Source organism: Erithacus rubecula, assembly GCF_903797595.1.
Source record: "Erithacus rubecula genome assembly, chromosome: 1".
Classification (NCBI taxonomy): Eukaryota; Metazoa; Chordata; class Aves; order Passeriformes; family Muscicapidae; genus Erithacus; species Erithacus rubecula.
Window position 1 is genome coordinate 111,558,381 of NC_136658.1, and position 13,530 is coordinate 111,571,910.

The window sequence follows — 13,530 nt, forward strand, 5'->3', positions numbered from 1 at the left end:
CAGAGCTGGACTGAAATCTGCCAACAGATTCTCCCAATAAACTCTTGCCTTGAGCTGTGGAGACAAACCTGAACCTCACTTTGTTTTTCTTTTTCTTTTTTTTTTTTTTTTTTTTTTTTTTGGTGCCATTCGAATGTACTTGCAGTCAATTAGTATGTTCTGTATGTATCTACAGTGTGCATTTTATCTTGCAAGCTTTTTATTCTTTCCCTTATCCCATTGCAGGTGTCACTTGCCTGGTTTTGTGGTCACACCTGGGATGGTTTTTTTTGCTCTTGTGCCAAAACTGATTCTTGGCATTTTGTAGGGAATTGATCTCATGGAACAGGAAACCCTTTGCTTTGGGACATTCCCCTGTCTTATGCAGTGAAGCTTTATTTCCTTAGATGTCCTTAAGGATATTTTAAATAGGAGGCAGGAGCTCTGCCAGTGCAACTTTACCGTGTTTAATTCCTTGTTCAGGCTTTATGCAGCCTCTGCATGCTTGAGAGTCCCTGAGGCTCCCTGTGAACTGCAGTGCAAGGAAATCCCTTATTTTACAAATGCCCCAGGGCCTGTCCTGTCCCTGGGACAAACAGCCCAGCAAGTTTCACTGGTGTTCCTTCAGCATTTACATTTATTCCCTACAAAGCTGCTGATTCTTATCTGCTGGGCACTTTCTCTTCTTTCTTCTCCACCTGTGATCAACCAGTGTTGGAGCAGCAGGATGGTGAATGACACAAAGCCTGGTCCACAATTAAATTCCACAATTAAAGTTTGTTTGTGCATCTGAAGTGCTCCTGGTTGAGAAGAGAGCTTGGAAGAAATTCAGAGCCAAATGTCCTTGTGTGGGAGATAGGAGCTGCCTCAGGCAGTGGTGATGAGGGCTGACACAGCTGCTGAGATGCTGATAAGACCTGGTAGATAATAATTCTGACTATTGCTGGCTGAAGAATTCTCCTGTTAAATGACTGGTTTGGAAATGTGCTTCCCCAGTCTGCCCCAGCAGAGCCCTGCACTTATGTAAGTGGGAGAGTTGAGGAGAGCAGCTGCTTGCAGGGCCAGTGACCTCCAGCAGCCCTTCAGAGGGCAGAGCCTCTGCTCCATCTCCAGCTGCAGCCTCTCCCTGCCCTGCCAGACCTTTATCTGCTGCCTTTGCCTGCAGGAGAGAAAGGGGGATGGAGTGCTCATCCTGAACTCCCTGACTCAACACTTGTGCTGACTCAGGGCTTTGTCTTCCTTCCTACCCTTCCCCCAGCAGGGCTGTTCCTTACTGGCAGAGGTGGAGAAGCTGAAGTGAAACAACTCCAGAATAGCTGATTTTCTTCTTCTTCTTTTTTTTTTTTTTTTTTTTCCATTGTCCCCATTTCAAAGGATCAGCTCTAAAGTTGAGAGGAGCACGTGGATTTTCAGCATAGCTATGTGGGATTAGGTCTGGCCTACAAGTGATTAAATCTTGGGCTGGAAGGCACCACTGCTGTCTAAGCCAGACTTAACAGCTCTGACCTATTCCTTTGGCTGCCCTAATTCCTGTAAAAACATCCAGCTGGACTGAAACATGGGAGTTCTGCAGAATTGTGTCATGGGCACCTATGGGAAAGGGAGGGTAGAAATTTTTCAGCCACTTCCCACAATATTTCCATGATATTCTTGACTTGGATGTGCTGCAGCACAGTCCCCTTCACTGCAGGGGGTGGGTAAAACAGGTGTGAGAGTTGATTCAGGAATAAGAAAAGGGGATAACCTGCAAAAACACACACAGTTATTTATTCTCTAATTATTTATTCTCTAATTCTTGCTGTGGCAGTAACAGAAGGAACAAGGTTGGTTGTGCTGGGCTTTGAAGCAGCTCTGGTCCCTGGCCAGGGCAGTTGTGCCTCCTGTGCAGGGGAATTGCTGGGCTCAGCCCCTGGGCAATGGGACAGTGGGATGGAGCAGAGCCTGGGACTGCTCACAGGGACAGACAGACACACAGGGACAGACAGACAGGGACAGACAGACAGACAGGGACAGACAGACACACAGGGACAGACAGACAGGGACAGCCAGGGCTGAGGCTCCTCTCCAGGCTGAGCAGCCCCAGCTCCCTCAGCCCCTCCTGCACATGGAGAAGCTCCAGGCCCTTCCTCCTCTCTGCTGGTTCTGCTCTGGGAGCTCCAGGTCTGTCAGACTGAACAGATTTGGAGATCCAAGGGCACACTGCTCACATCCAGCTGGAGTATCCCCCTCTGGTCCTGCTTTCCAGATCATTCTTGAAGTTAATGTCAGGCTGCTCTTAAGGGTTGTTGTAGGTGTGCAAGTATTCCCAACTTCCCAATGCTTCAGATTCAGAGTCCGTACTTGCTTTGAAGGAGGAGGTCAGAAATTGCTCACTGCCATTGTGTTCCTGAGGGTTTTTAACACCAAACAGACAAAATGAACAAACAGGTCACTGCTGCACCCTGTGCCTAAAGGCAGCTTTAAAAAATAACAAACTGTAGCACCAAGAAACTTCTGGAATTTCCTGCTTTACAGGGTTTGGTCGTTCTGAATGAAGCCAACAACTATTAAACTGAAAATAAAACAATATATTTCTTATTAAGGTGTTTAGAAATAGCTGAGTGGTGCACTGGCTTTTCATTATGTTAAATCTTTTAAAATAAGAGTCAGTCACCTTTTGGAAGGGATGCTGTAATCCAGCCAACCCCTGAGCTCCCTTTCCATGGGGAAATTCCTGCTGCTGTCACCCTGAGCCTGCCCCCTGCCCAGCCTGAGGCTGTTCCCTCTCCTCCTGTCAGATGATCTTAAGGTCCCTCCCAACCCATTCCATGATTCTGGTAAATCAGAAGTGACTTCTCAGCAGTTTGATCATTGGCACAGGAGTTCAAAAACCTCTGCAGTTGGGAGATGCTTTGTGAATATCCTCTGGGGGCTTGGTACAAAATAGAAGAAATGGCAGGACTTGACATTTGGGAAGGTTTTTCCTTCCCCTGTTATTCCTGTAAGGAACAGAAACCCTGGAAAGTTTGCAAAGCAGGGACTGAGTTAAATCTGATCTCCAAAGAGCAAAGACCAGAATTCCCTGAATGTCTCAAAATGCTTTTGTTTCTAGCATTGTTCCAAAATTACCAGGCTTTGCTAAAACTGATTCCCTGGAGTGATCCTGGTCTAGAGGCTTTCCCATGGAACATCTGCAAACCCCAGACCCTGCTGTCAGCCTGGGACACTCCTGTGCTGTCCTCTTGTCATTTGGAATTCTTGGAGGATGTGAGGACTTTATCTGGTCTCTCATTTTTATTTTCCCTGTAGGAGGAGGAAGGTGACTGATAAGTGGCTTCAGAATTAATTTGGCATTCAGATCAAGAATTATCTCATGAGGAATTGTTTTGGAATAGAAATGCTGTGTTGCATTTTAGGGAAAACAAAAATAAGAATTTTTTTGTGTGTGAACGTGTCTTTGTAAAGATACACAGGACTGAAATAGCTCAATTATTCTTCATTATACCTCCTGTGGCTTATTGCAGTTTTCTCTGTAAACAGGGCCTCAGCAGAGCACAGATACTTTAAATAGAAACTCTGATAAAGTTCTGGACCATGTTTTTTAAATCCATGCACTGAGGAAAGAAATTTTCATTCGTGTCTAATCCCTGTGAATAAATATTTTTACTGGAGTTATTTCAACCAATAATTTTCAGTTCTTTTTACCTCATTTTTTTGAGGTAAAAGCTTTAAAATCAGTACTTAATTTAGATATGATCTGGGATTTTATATATACAGAGTTGTTCTTGATATGGATCAGTGTTACCTTTGTATGAACAACTTTTAGGGTTAAGTTATATATCTATATAATATATGTAATATATATATATACACTGCTTGTGTATAGAATATTAGTTTATGAGAAGAAATAATTGGAGTGCGGATTGAAGAATTAGGTATTTTTGAGCTTAACTCAGCAGTTGTAAGGTGAAGCTGAGCTGGCTCCCTCACTCAGAGCAAGTGTCTCTCATTAGTGTCCCCAGAGATAATGTACAGGTGACAGTTGCAGCTGTAGCTGTTGGAATTCCTGGTTCCTGGTGTTTGTTCCCATCTCAGCTCCCCAGGTCAGGCACAGCTCCTTGTGCTCTGAGCTCCATGTGAAACCTGATGGGGAGGTTGTGGGTTGTGGAAAAGGTCCCTGGCACTGGTTGGGCTCTAACGGTCCCAATCCAAACCATTCCATGATTTCTGTCATATTTTCACTCCCAGACTTTCTGTGCTTTCCCCCTCCCAGGTGGCACAGGTTGAGCCCCAGAAGCCAGGGGATGTTCAGGGCTCTTTCTGCCTGAACAGCTCAGCCCAGTGACCCTGAGAGAGAAGCTGTTGAATGGTCCTGGGGCATTGCAGGTATTGATCTCCTGGAATGTCATTGATCTGTCCCTGCTCTCCCTGAGCTGCAGCAGGCTCCAGTGCCCCACAGACCTGACAGGAGCAGAGGGAACAGCCTCAGGCTGGGCAGGGCAGGCTCAGGGTGACAGCAGCAGGAATTTCCCCATGGAAAGGGAGCTCAGGGGTTGGAACTGCCCAGGGAGGTTTGCAGTGCCCATCCCTGCAGGTGGCACCTGGAGGTGGCACTGGGGTGACAAGGTGGGGACAAGCTGGACTGCCTGGGCTGGGAGGGATTTTCCAGCCCCAGGATTTGGGGATTCTCTCTTGAGGATGCAGAGTTCAGGGTGGCTCTGTAGCAACCAGCACACAGCAGAGTCAGCTGTGCCATCCCAGGGGAACAATCTGTGTGGTGTATTTGGGCACTGCTTGTCACTCAGCATGTTAAAAACTCAAGGATCTTTCTTCCACCTGTGGGGTGTCTGCTTTTGGCACCACACTGAGAATTGGAAAAGCTGTAATATTTGCCTTTTCTGGAGGGTTGGGAAGTACAGAACTCATGTGTTCAGTGTTTATACTGTGGATGGGGTTGGATCTCTGTTGTTTAGGGATAAGGTGATTTTCTGTTGGAAGAAGGTGTTTAATTTTGGATTGGTTTGGCTGAAGCTCTTTTGTGACAGGCAAAGGTGAGTAGCTCAAAGTTCCTTGTGCTGTCTAAAAGAAGGATAAATTATCTGTTGCATCTTCTGACTCTTGTGCAAAACACACCCTTTGAGGGCCTGCTGTCATGTTTCATTTTTGCCATGCTTGTGCTGCTGTGGGAGTTGAGGGCTGGCTCCCCAGGGGAGCTGTGAGAATCCACTGCAGAGCAGTTGTGCTTCCCCTGATGCTACTCCCCCTTCTTCCTGTTTGAATCATCCCTGAACTCACTGGTCACCATCAACTGAATTTATTTAAGAGTTCAGAAAATTGCTGAGATATCCAAGTTTATACAAATACCAGTAGTTGGAGTGAAATCACAGCTTTCCTGAAGGGAAGGGGTGGCACAGAGTTTATCCAGCCTGGATTTCTGGCAGCTCTCTGGGCTTTTGGTTCCTTCATGATTTTTGTTTATTCCACTGTGGGCTCTTCTTGGGAATATCTGGGAGAAACAATGAAGGCAGAGGAGTGGAGTCAGTGCTGCTGAGGAACTGGTAGAGACTGAGGAATGTGGAAGGCACCTCTAAACAACTGGTTAATATTTCAAAATATAACAACTATGCCAGATATTTTTGGGGATATATAACACCTATTCTCCATCCCTGAGGTCTGCAACCCCAAAAACAGAATCCCAGAGGAGCTTGGGTCAGGAGAACATCTGGCCCAACCTCTGGGCAGAGAATTGTGGCCCTGGTGTCACCTCAAGTCCTGCCCAATGAACTTGGTGATGTGCACCAGCAGCGAATTCCAGCACATTCCAGTAAGGAGGGATCTGCCTTTCCTCAGTTTGCTCCCCTGTCTCTCTGCCCACAGCTGGTTTGGGTTTCAGCTCTCACATTAAACACAATTCTCTGCTCTTCTCTCATTCCCCCATCGTTATTTTATCTGGCTTGGCTTTTTTCTTCTTTCTTCTTTTTTTTTCCCCTCCCCCTCTGGAAGTCTTTGGAATAGTTTCTGCTTCACTTGGCATCCAGCACTGGTGTTCAGATTCCCACTCCTGTTCCTCCTGTGTTCAAGGTAAAGGAGACTCAGTTCCTTTGGAATCCTGGCAGTGTGGGGAGGAGGCTTGTGCTAAAAAGGGACAGAGAATATGGAAACTGCCTGGCCCTGAGAGGGGACTTCTGCTTTTGGGGCTTTTTTGTTCTGTTTTGCTTTGGTTTCTTTTTTTTTTTTTTTTTTTTTTGGTTGATTGTTTTTTTGTGTTTGCTTTTCTGCTGTTGAGGTTTATTTGTTCATTTGGTTTTGTTTCGTTTTTGTTTGTTTTGGAGTTTTTCTTGTTTTAACTTTTTTTTTCCTCCTCCTTTTTCCCTCTTCTTTTTACCTCTTTCTTTTTTCATTTTCTTTTTTCCTTGCAGTCATAAAACCAGCAGCATCACTGAGTTCTTTCCCACAGCAGATTCCAATAAGAAAACATGGGCAAGATAAAAGTGCTGATCTTTCAGCACTTCAGGAATGTTTTTGGGAGAGCCCCACACCTCTGGGAGTTCTGCATCTCTGCACCTGCAATTTGAAATTTTTGGGATAACAATTTCTGTGCATGAAGCAACATCAGCTGCCTAGCCTGGCCTTGGGCACAAGGCTTTGGAGTCATGTCCTGGACCAAATGATGAGGAAAAAGAGTCAGGATTGTGTCCATCATTCCCTAAATTCCAACTGCTGGGGAGCCTGGCTGGCAAAAGTGCCAGGGGTTTGTGCAGGGACATGTGGGGAGGGGATCCAGAGGAGGTTCCCAAGTTGGAAGCCAGAAGAGAATGTGGGAAGTGTGAAAGGGGGATGGGGAGGGGAAGCAAACAGAAAATTCAGACAAAAGGAAATTGTTGGTGCAGTGAATGCCTTTTCTGGGGGATATTGATAAATTTCTGCTGCTGTTTTGAAGCAGCCTCAATGATTCTCCTGGTTGTGTTGGCCTTTGCCTTTCTGCTGTTGCCTGGAGGACACGAGTGGAATCCCCCAGGACAAGAGGCCCTGGCTCATTGTTGTGCTGCTCATTGTCCCTTGGCTCAGGCAGCCCATGGCAGCCTTTGTGTGCTGCAAGAAAAATGTTTTCCTTTTCTGTGTGCACATGGCATTTGGAGCCTGTGTGGTTGCTTTGTCTGCAGAGGCAGTGGTGCTCTCCTGGAGGCTCCAGCACCTTCAGCCCTTGCTGCTCCTCAGGGCTGGGGCAGAGCAGCCTGGACATGGGGTTTCATCTTTAACATGGCTTAAAACAAAGCCTGAGCAAGGCAGGGCATTCTCTGTCAGCAATAAAAACAGATACTGATGTTGGGTTTCAGTGGGAAATGGAGCCAGTTTCCCTCCTGAGCAGGGGTTGTGACACTCAGCAATGTCCTGGAGCCTGGAGCAGCATCCCTGGGTCTGAGCTCTGCCCTCACTCCATCCCTGGCTATTTATAATTAAATACTTCCTTACAACTAAAGGCTGGCTTTGAGGCCATTCTTACAGCACAACTGAAATGTAGCTGTTTGCTGGTGGGAAAATGCCCTCATGGATGCACAGGGAAGGGCAAAAATGAGACACTGAGTTTTGTGACAAAAAATGAGACACTGAGTTTTGTAAGTCCCAGCTGGTGTGGGCAGTATTGATACAATCCTGATTCTTCTCTGCCTTTTTTTAGTAATTAATCATACAGAAAATACATGGAAAATGGAAGACACTATGTTGAATATCCTTTTTTTTTTTCTTTTCCAGGCATCTATTAACAAGCTAAAAGTGACAGAACCATGGCTCAGTTTCCAACACCTTTTGGGGGTAAGTGGTTTCTGGTGTGCTCTGAACTTTTCTTTGTGTGCAAAACCTTGGCATAAACATGTTCCTTCCCAAGAGTTTTTTAGGGAAGTGTTTGTGCAGAGTGCATCTGTCTGAGCTGAGAGTTTCTCTGCTCTGGGATGGCAGAAAAAGCCAAGAGCACAGAGCTCTGTGCTGCCCTGATCCCTTGCAGCCCCACTCTGTCCCTGCAGGGCACATGCAGGCACTCACCTCATTCTGCTCCTCTTGGACTGGAGAAGTGCAGATGCTTTTTCCTTTCAGGCTCCTGGACTGGAAGTTTTTCCTCCTCCTTTTCCTCCTCCTCCAAGCTGGAGTTGCTAAAAGGTCCAGCAGATGCCTTTGGTATCACTTCCAGTTTTTCCTTGTTGTCCCATCATGCACATTTAGGTTAAGACAAAAGTAACACATTTTTTAGCTCTTCATTTACAACAGAGGAAGCTGCAGCATCTGGAAATGCAGTGAAAAATCCAGGATGGGCCCTGGCAGTGCAGTAGGGACAGGATTTTTGCTATTCACATGAAATGACAGAATCCCAGACTGATTTGGATTGGGATGTTCTTCCCATCCCACCACTGCCATGGCAGGGACACCTCCCACTGTCCCATTGCTCCAGCCCCAGTGTCCAGCCTGGAACTGAACATTCCAGGGATCCAGGGGCAGCCACAGCTGTGCCAGGGAGGAATTCCTCCTGTATAACTCACCCAAATTCCCCCTCTGAGTCTGAGCCCATCCCTGCTTGTCCTGTCTCAGTTCCTGTGAGCAGTCCCTGTTCCTTGTAGGCCCCTTCAGATGCTGGGAATCCATCTGGGAGTTGAGTTTTGCAGCTGATCTACAGATCACATTAAAACCAAAATTACAAAACCATGTCAGTGCTGAGACAGAAAATCTGCTCTGCTTGCATTTAAAGATTCCAGCTGTTCAGGGCTTTTCTGTGGGCAGGGTCAGATGGGATTTTGGGGAGGAGGAGCTGCTTTTGCTGGCAAAGGAACTGGAATTCCAGCTGTGTGCTCTGGGGGGCACATGACCTCCCACCCTTGGGTTGTTTGCAAAATGCTATGAGGTGATTACACTCAGAAATAAAAGAGAGTGGGTTTTAGGTAATGATTGTTAATGCCATTTCTCCATTTCTTTTGAACCAGGCAACCTGGATATCTGGGCTATTACTGTGGAGGAGAGAGCAAAACATGATCAACAGTTCCATAGTCTGAAACCAACTGCTGGATTTATCACTGGTAAAGTTTCCACTTGGAATTTTGTTTAGCTCAGTCTTAACTAGTGAGCCTAAATATATACAGATCTGCCTGGGTGACTTATGGGCATAATAATTAGAAAATGTGAACAGATATTTCTTATTTTATATCCCATTGTTGAAATGTCTTGCCACATCAGCCCCAGCTTTTCTGTTGTTTTCTGATATTTTCCTTTCCCCATTCTGCAGTGGGAGGGAGTGATGGGTTCTTGGTGCCTGGGGTCAGCCCACCACACTAATATTGTGATGAATAAAAGATCTGATTTAATAAAGGTGTGTCAATTTAACTGAAATCAGATTTAGAAATTCAATTTGTACAGCACTGGCATCAGTGTGGTTGACCTCTTGCAATGATCTAAATGCAAAACTGATTGAAGCAGTGGGAAGCAAAGCTCCAAATCCAGGAATTGCACTGATCCTAATAAATTTTAATCAAACTTTGGTCCCTCTTACTTTGTTTTGTTACACTGAATTTTCTTAGTGCTTTGTAAATAATCAACACTCATGGAATGGTTTGGGCTTCTGGTGCAGAGATTTTTGCCTCCTGACTCCCCATTCCCTCTGCCAGGAGTTGGAGCTGAAGCCATTTCCTATTTCTTTTTCAGGTGATCAAGCCAGGAACTTTTTTTTCCAATCTGGGTTACCTCAGCCAGTGCTAGCACAGATATGGTGAGTGTTTGTGGGGCACACTGGGCTGGGGCTGAGCTCTCCTGGGGCTCCTCAGCCTTGGGGCAGCCCTGCTCAGGGTGGCTGTGGGGCATCTGCAGCCAGGGCTCCATGGGCAGTGCCAGGCTGGGGTCAGTGGGGTGAGGGTCAGCAGGGACAAGTGCTGGAATCACCATAACCCCATGGAATATTCCAGTCCTGGGGCAGGGGGGCTGGCTGTGCTGGTTTGAAGGACAGGTGTCTGTCAATGAAGGCAGAAGATTCTCTTTGAAATGGAGAATGTAAACCCCCCTCCCTCCAAATTATTATCATTTTGAAATTAAGGGGCTCTCAGGCAAAGAGATGGGAATTAGCAATAACAGTTCTTTCTTAGGACAATTCAAATAGCAATGCAGCATTACACAGAACAATCCCAACCCTGCCAGAGTCAGAATCCAAGCTGGCACAGTCAGTCAGTCAGGGTGGTGGCACAGTCCCATTCCATGGTGCTGCATCCTCCTGCAGGGGCAGATGTGGCTCAGCTGGAGCAGTGCTCCTGGAGAAGGTGCAGTTTCCTCTGAAGCTCCAGGGATGATGTGCAAGGCTCTGGTTTTCCTCTGGAATGCAGTGGGAAGAAGGTTCTTGGTGTCCAAATGTCAGTTTTTCTCTGGGTAGGAAAGGCTTGGCTCCTGCCCTGGCTGGAGCATCTCCCAGTGGGATGATGGAATTTTCTCAGCCATGCCCTGGGACTCAGTGGCCATGAACAGGAGATATCTCCTGGAGGGAGGATGGGCTGTGGGAAGATAAAGATGATTGCCCAGCTGGTTTAAAGATGGCCCATGAGCAGAGAATATGTGCCAGGAGATCAGGGGCACTGCCCCACATGGGGACAAAACACACATTGCTGGGCACAGCCTGGATTGAGACCAAGACACTGGGAAAGGCCTTGGGGTGCTGGTGGCAGTGGCTGGACACGAGCCCAGGGGTGCCCAGGTGGGCAGGAGGGTGATGGCCCTGGGCTGTCCCAGCAAATGGCAGATTCAAACCCTCATTTCAGATTGCTAAATGCTTTCAGCTCTGTTAAAATTGGACTGATACAATTGCTAAGCACAGTAATTAGTAATAAATCTCCTAATGGGAGAGCCTAGGCAAGGCCTGGAATGTTTGTTACAAAAATGAAGATTGACATGGGCTGTTTCCATTGGAGTTGGAGTCAAAGCTTGAAACTGGAAATTTTTGTCACTTTTTGGTGAGTTCAGGCAGATCCAAAGCTGCTGCCCATTGCACAGCACAGCCATCCCTCCACTGCCAGGTGTTCCTGCTCCAAATGCTTTGACCCTGCCAGAGCTGAACCTGAGTGTGGAGGGACAGACCCAGGGAATGGCTCCCAGTGCCAGAGGGCAGGGCTGGGTGGGAATGGGGCAGGAATTGTTCCCTGGCAGGGTGGGCAGGGCTGGCACAGCTGTGGCTGCCCCTGGATCCCTGGAATGTTCAGTTCCAGGTTGGACACTGGGGCTGGAGCAATGGCACAGTGGGAGGTGTCCCCATGGCAGGGGTGGCACTAGGTGGGATTTGAGGTCCCTCCCAACCCAAACAATTCCATGATTCTGTGATTATTCATGGTTTGTATTAATAATATTACTACCAACACAGATTTTGTTGTTAGACAGAGAGAATGAAAACTGTTTTTTATTCTAAATTGGTGCATCAGCAGAGGGATGGACAACTCTGGAGAAATCTGTTCCCTTTTCCTCTGTAAACTCTTTGAGGAATTTATTGCCATTGCAAAAACTTTCTGGTGCTGTTAAGGGCTTTTAAAGGCAGAATTTTGCTCTGACAGAAGAAAGAGGAGAATTATTTAATTGCTTTGGAAATCTGCACACCCAGATCTACATGGCTTTTAAATAAAGAGCTTATTTTCTAATTATCTTCATCCTGCAAATATCAAAGCTGCTCTGGTTGTCTTATTTGCTGAAGCCTCAGTGAGTGTTGAGATGTCCCTTTGGAACTTCTCTTGCCTCTGAATTAAACAAGGAAAGAAGTTTTGTCTTAAACAAGACATCCTTTCTCCAAAAATCTTCCATAGGCATTGGCTTTAAATAGGTGTTAACAAAAGCAAACAGTTGTAAAAAGTCTGATTAAGGATCTCTTCCTCTCTCAATTATTCAGTTTTCCAGGCTCTTGAGAGGAAGGGAATCATTCCACTCCCTCTGGAGTTGTCATAGAGACAAGACCTGCACATTTTTGTTAATGAAGCTGAACTAAAACTTCTTCAAGCTGCCTTTCTAAATCATAAAGCAGCTCCTGGACATTCCTTTCTCTTGATCTCTCTTGTTTTTTCAGTCATGTCTGAATTAAGAGAAGTAAATGTTTCTGTAAGAATCTTTATATAGATCCTTGAGTACTTTAGAGGGAGAGTTCTGGAGTAATGAGTCCAAAATCTCTGAGAGATGGAGCTGCAGATCTGAGAGGTGAGGGGCACAAGGAATAAATCTGATCAGTTCCTCATTTCTGGGGGGACACAAGGAATAAATCTGATCAATCCCTCATTTCTGGGGGGACACAAGGAATAAATCTGATCAATCCTTCATTTCTGGGGGGACACAAGGAATAAATCTGATCAATCCCTCATTTCTGAGGGCACAAGGATTAAAACTGATCAATCCCTCATTTCTGGGGGGTCACAAGGAATAAATCTGATCAATCCCTCATTTCTGGGGGCACAAGGAATAAATCTGATCAATCTCTCAATTTTGGGGGTCACAAAGAATAAATCTGATCAATCCTTCATTTCTGGGCCCATAAAAGCTTCCCCAGAATTCAGAGTCCTTTGGAACTCCCTGTTTTTTATTAGCATTGAGATTTCCTGTGTCCCTTGTACTCCTCATTCTAGGAAAGAAAAGTCTCTGGTACCTCAGTGAGCAAAGGAGTGAAGTATTATGGTCTGCTTGAGAGCTTCTCTGCTGTTCTACCCTTCACCAGCTCCAGACTGCTCCAGGCTGGTGATCAATTAAGAAGCCTCTAATTGGGCTTTGAGCTGGGCCTGCAGTGGCTTGGGAGATAAGTGTGCTTAAGCAGAATAATCTTTAATAATGCCTTTCTTTAGAGCCCTGAGCCATGGGGCCTCAAAGAGCATCTCCTGTGTGGCCCTGGAATGAAAGGGGAGCTGAAATAACCAATGCCAGGTGTTCTCCCTGCTTTTGGAATCATTTTGTCAGGAAAAGTCACTGGGTGCCTTCCCATTCCTGAGATCTGCTTCCCTTCCCAGCCTTCCTCAATCTGAGTGCAAGGGTGGGAAAGTGGGGGTGATTCTGGGAGCTGTGAATTGCACAAAAATTGGGGGGGAATTACACAAAGTGGGGTGATTCTGGGAGCTGTGAATTGCACAGAAAAGTGGGGGGAATTGCACAAAGTGGGGGTTATTTGGGAGCTGTGAATTACACAAAAATTGGGGGGAATTACACAAAGTGGGGGTTATTTGGGAGCTGTGAATTACACAAAAATTGGGGGGAATTACACAAAGTGGGGTGATTCTGAGAGCTGTGAATTACACAGAAATTGGGAATGGGGATAGTTATGGAAGATGGGAATTCCTGCACAGGTGTCCATGATGTGGCTCATGGCACATCTGGGACTGTACAATCCAGTGTGGGAATGTCTGAATCAGTCCAGATTTGGGAATTTAACACAGTGCTGGTTTCATGGATAGATGCTTTGTGTGCTAATTACAGCATATTTGATGGGAAAACTGCCCAGGTTCAGTTTCAGCACCTCATAAATGCACAATGATCAAGCTGGCTTTGCATTCTACAGAAAGATGAGAAAGGAGGAGGAAAAGATCCATGGGG

General features: G+C 46.1%; 2 protein-coding genes across 5 annotated transcripts in view; one reads left to right on the plus strand and one right to left on the minus strand.

The window, feature by feature from the left end:
- The window catches only part of IFNAR2 (interferon alpha and beta receptor subunit 2), an 844,054-nt gene that overhangs the window by 634,794 nt on the left and 195,730 nt on the right, over window positions 1-13,530 (minus strand). The window lies entirely within an intron of this gene.
- The window catches only part of ITSN1 (intersectin 1), a 115,525-nt gene that overhangs the window by 17,620 nt on the left and 84,375 nt on the right, over window positions 1-13,530 (plus strand). For all 3 annotated transcript variants that reach the window (XM_079312302.1, XM_079312303.1, XM_079312304.1), the window contains exons 2-4: window positions 7,711-7,770; window positions 8,928-9,020; window positions 9,643-9,706. In XM_079312302.1, the coding sequence (XP_079168428.1) occupies window positions 7,743-7,770; window positions 8,928-9,020; window positions 9,643-9,706 (185 nt within the window). In that variant the 5' untranslated portion in view covers window positions 7,711-7,742. The remainder of the gene's footprint in view (window positions 1-7,710; window positions 7,771-8,927; window positions 9,021-9,642; window positions 9,707-13,530) is intronic.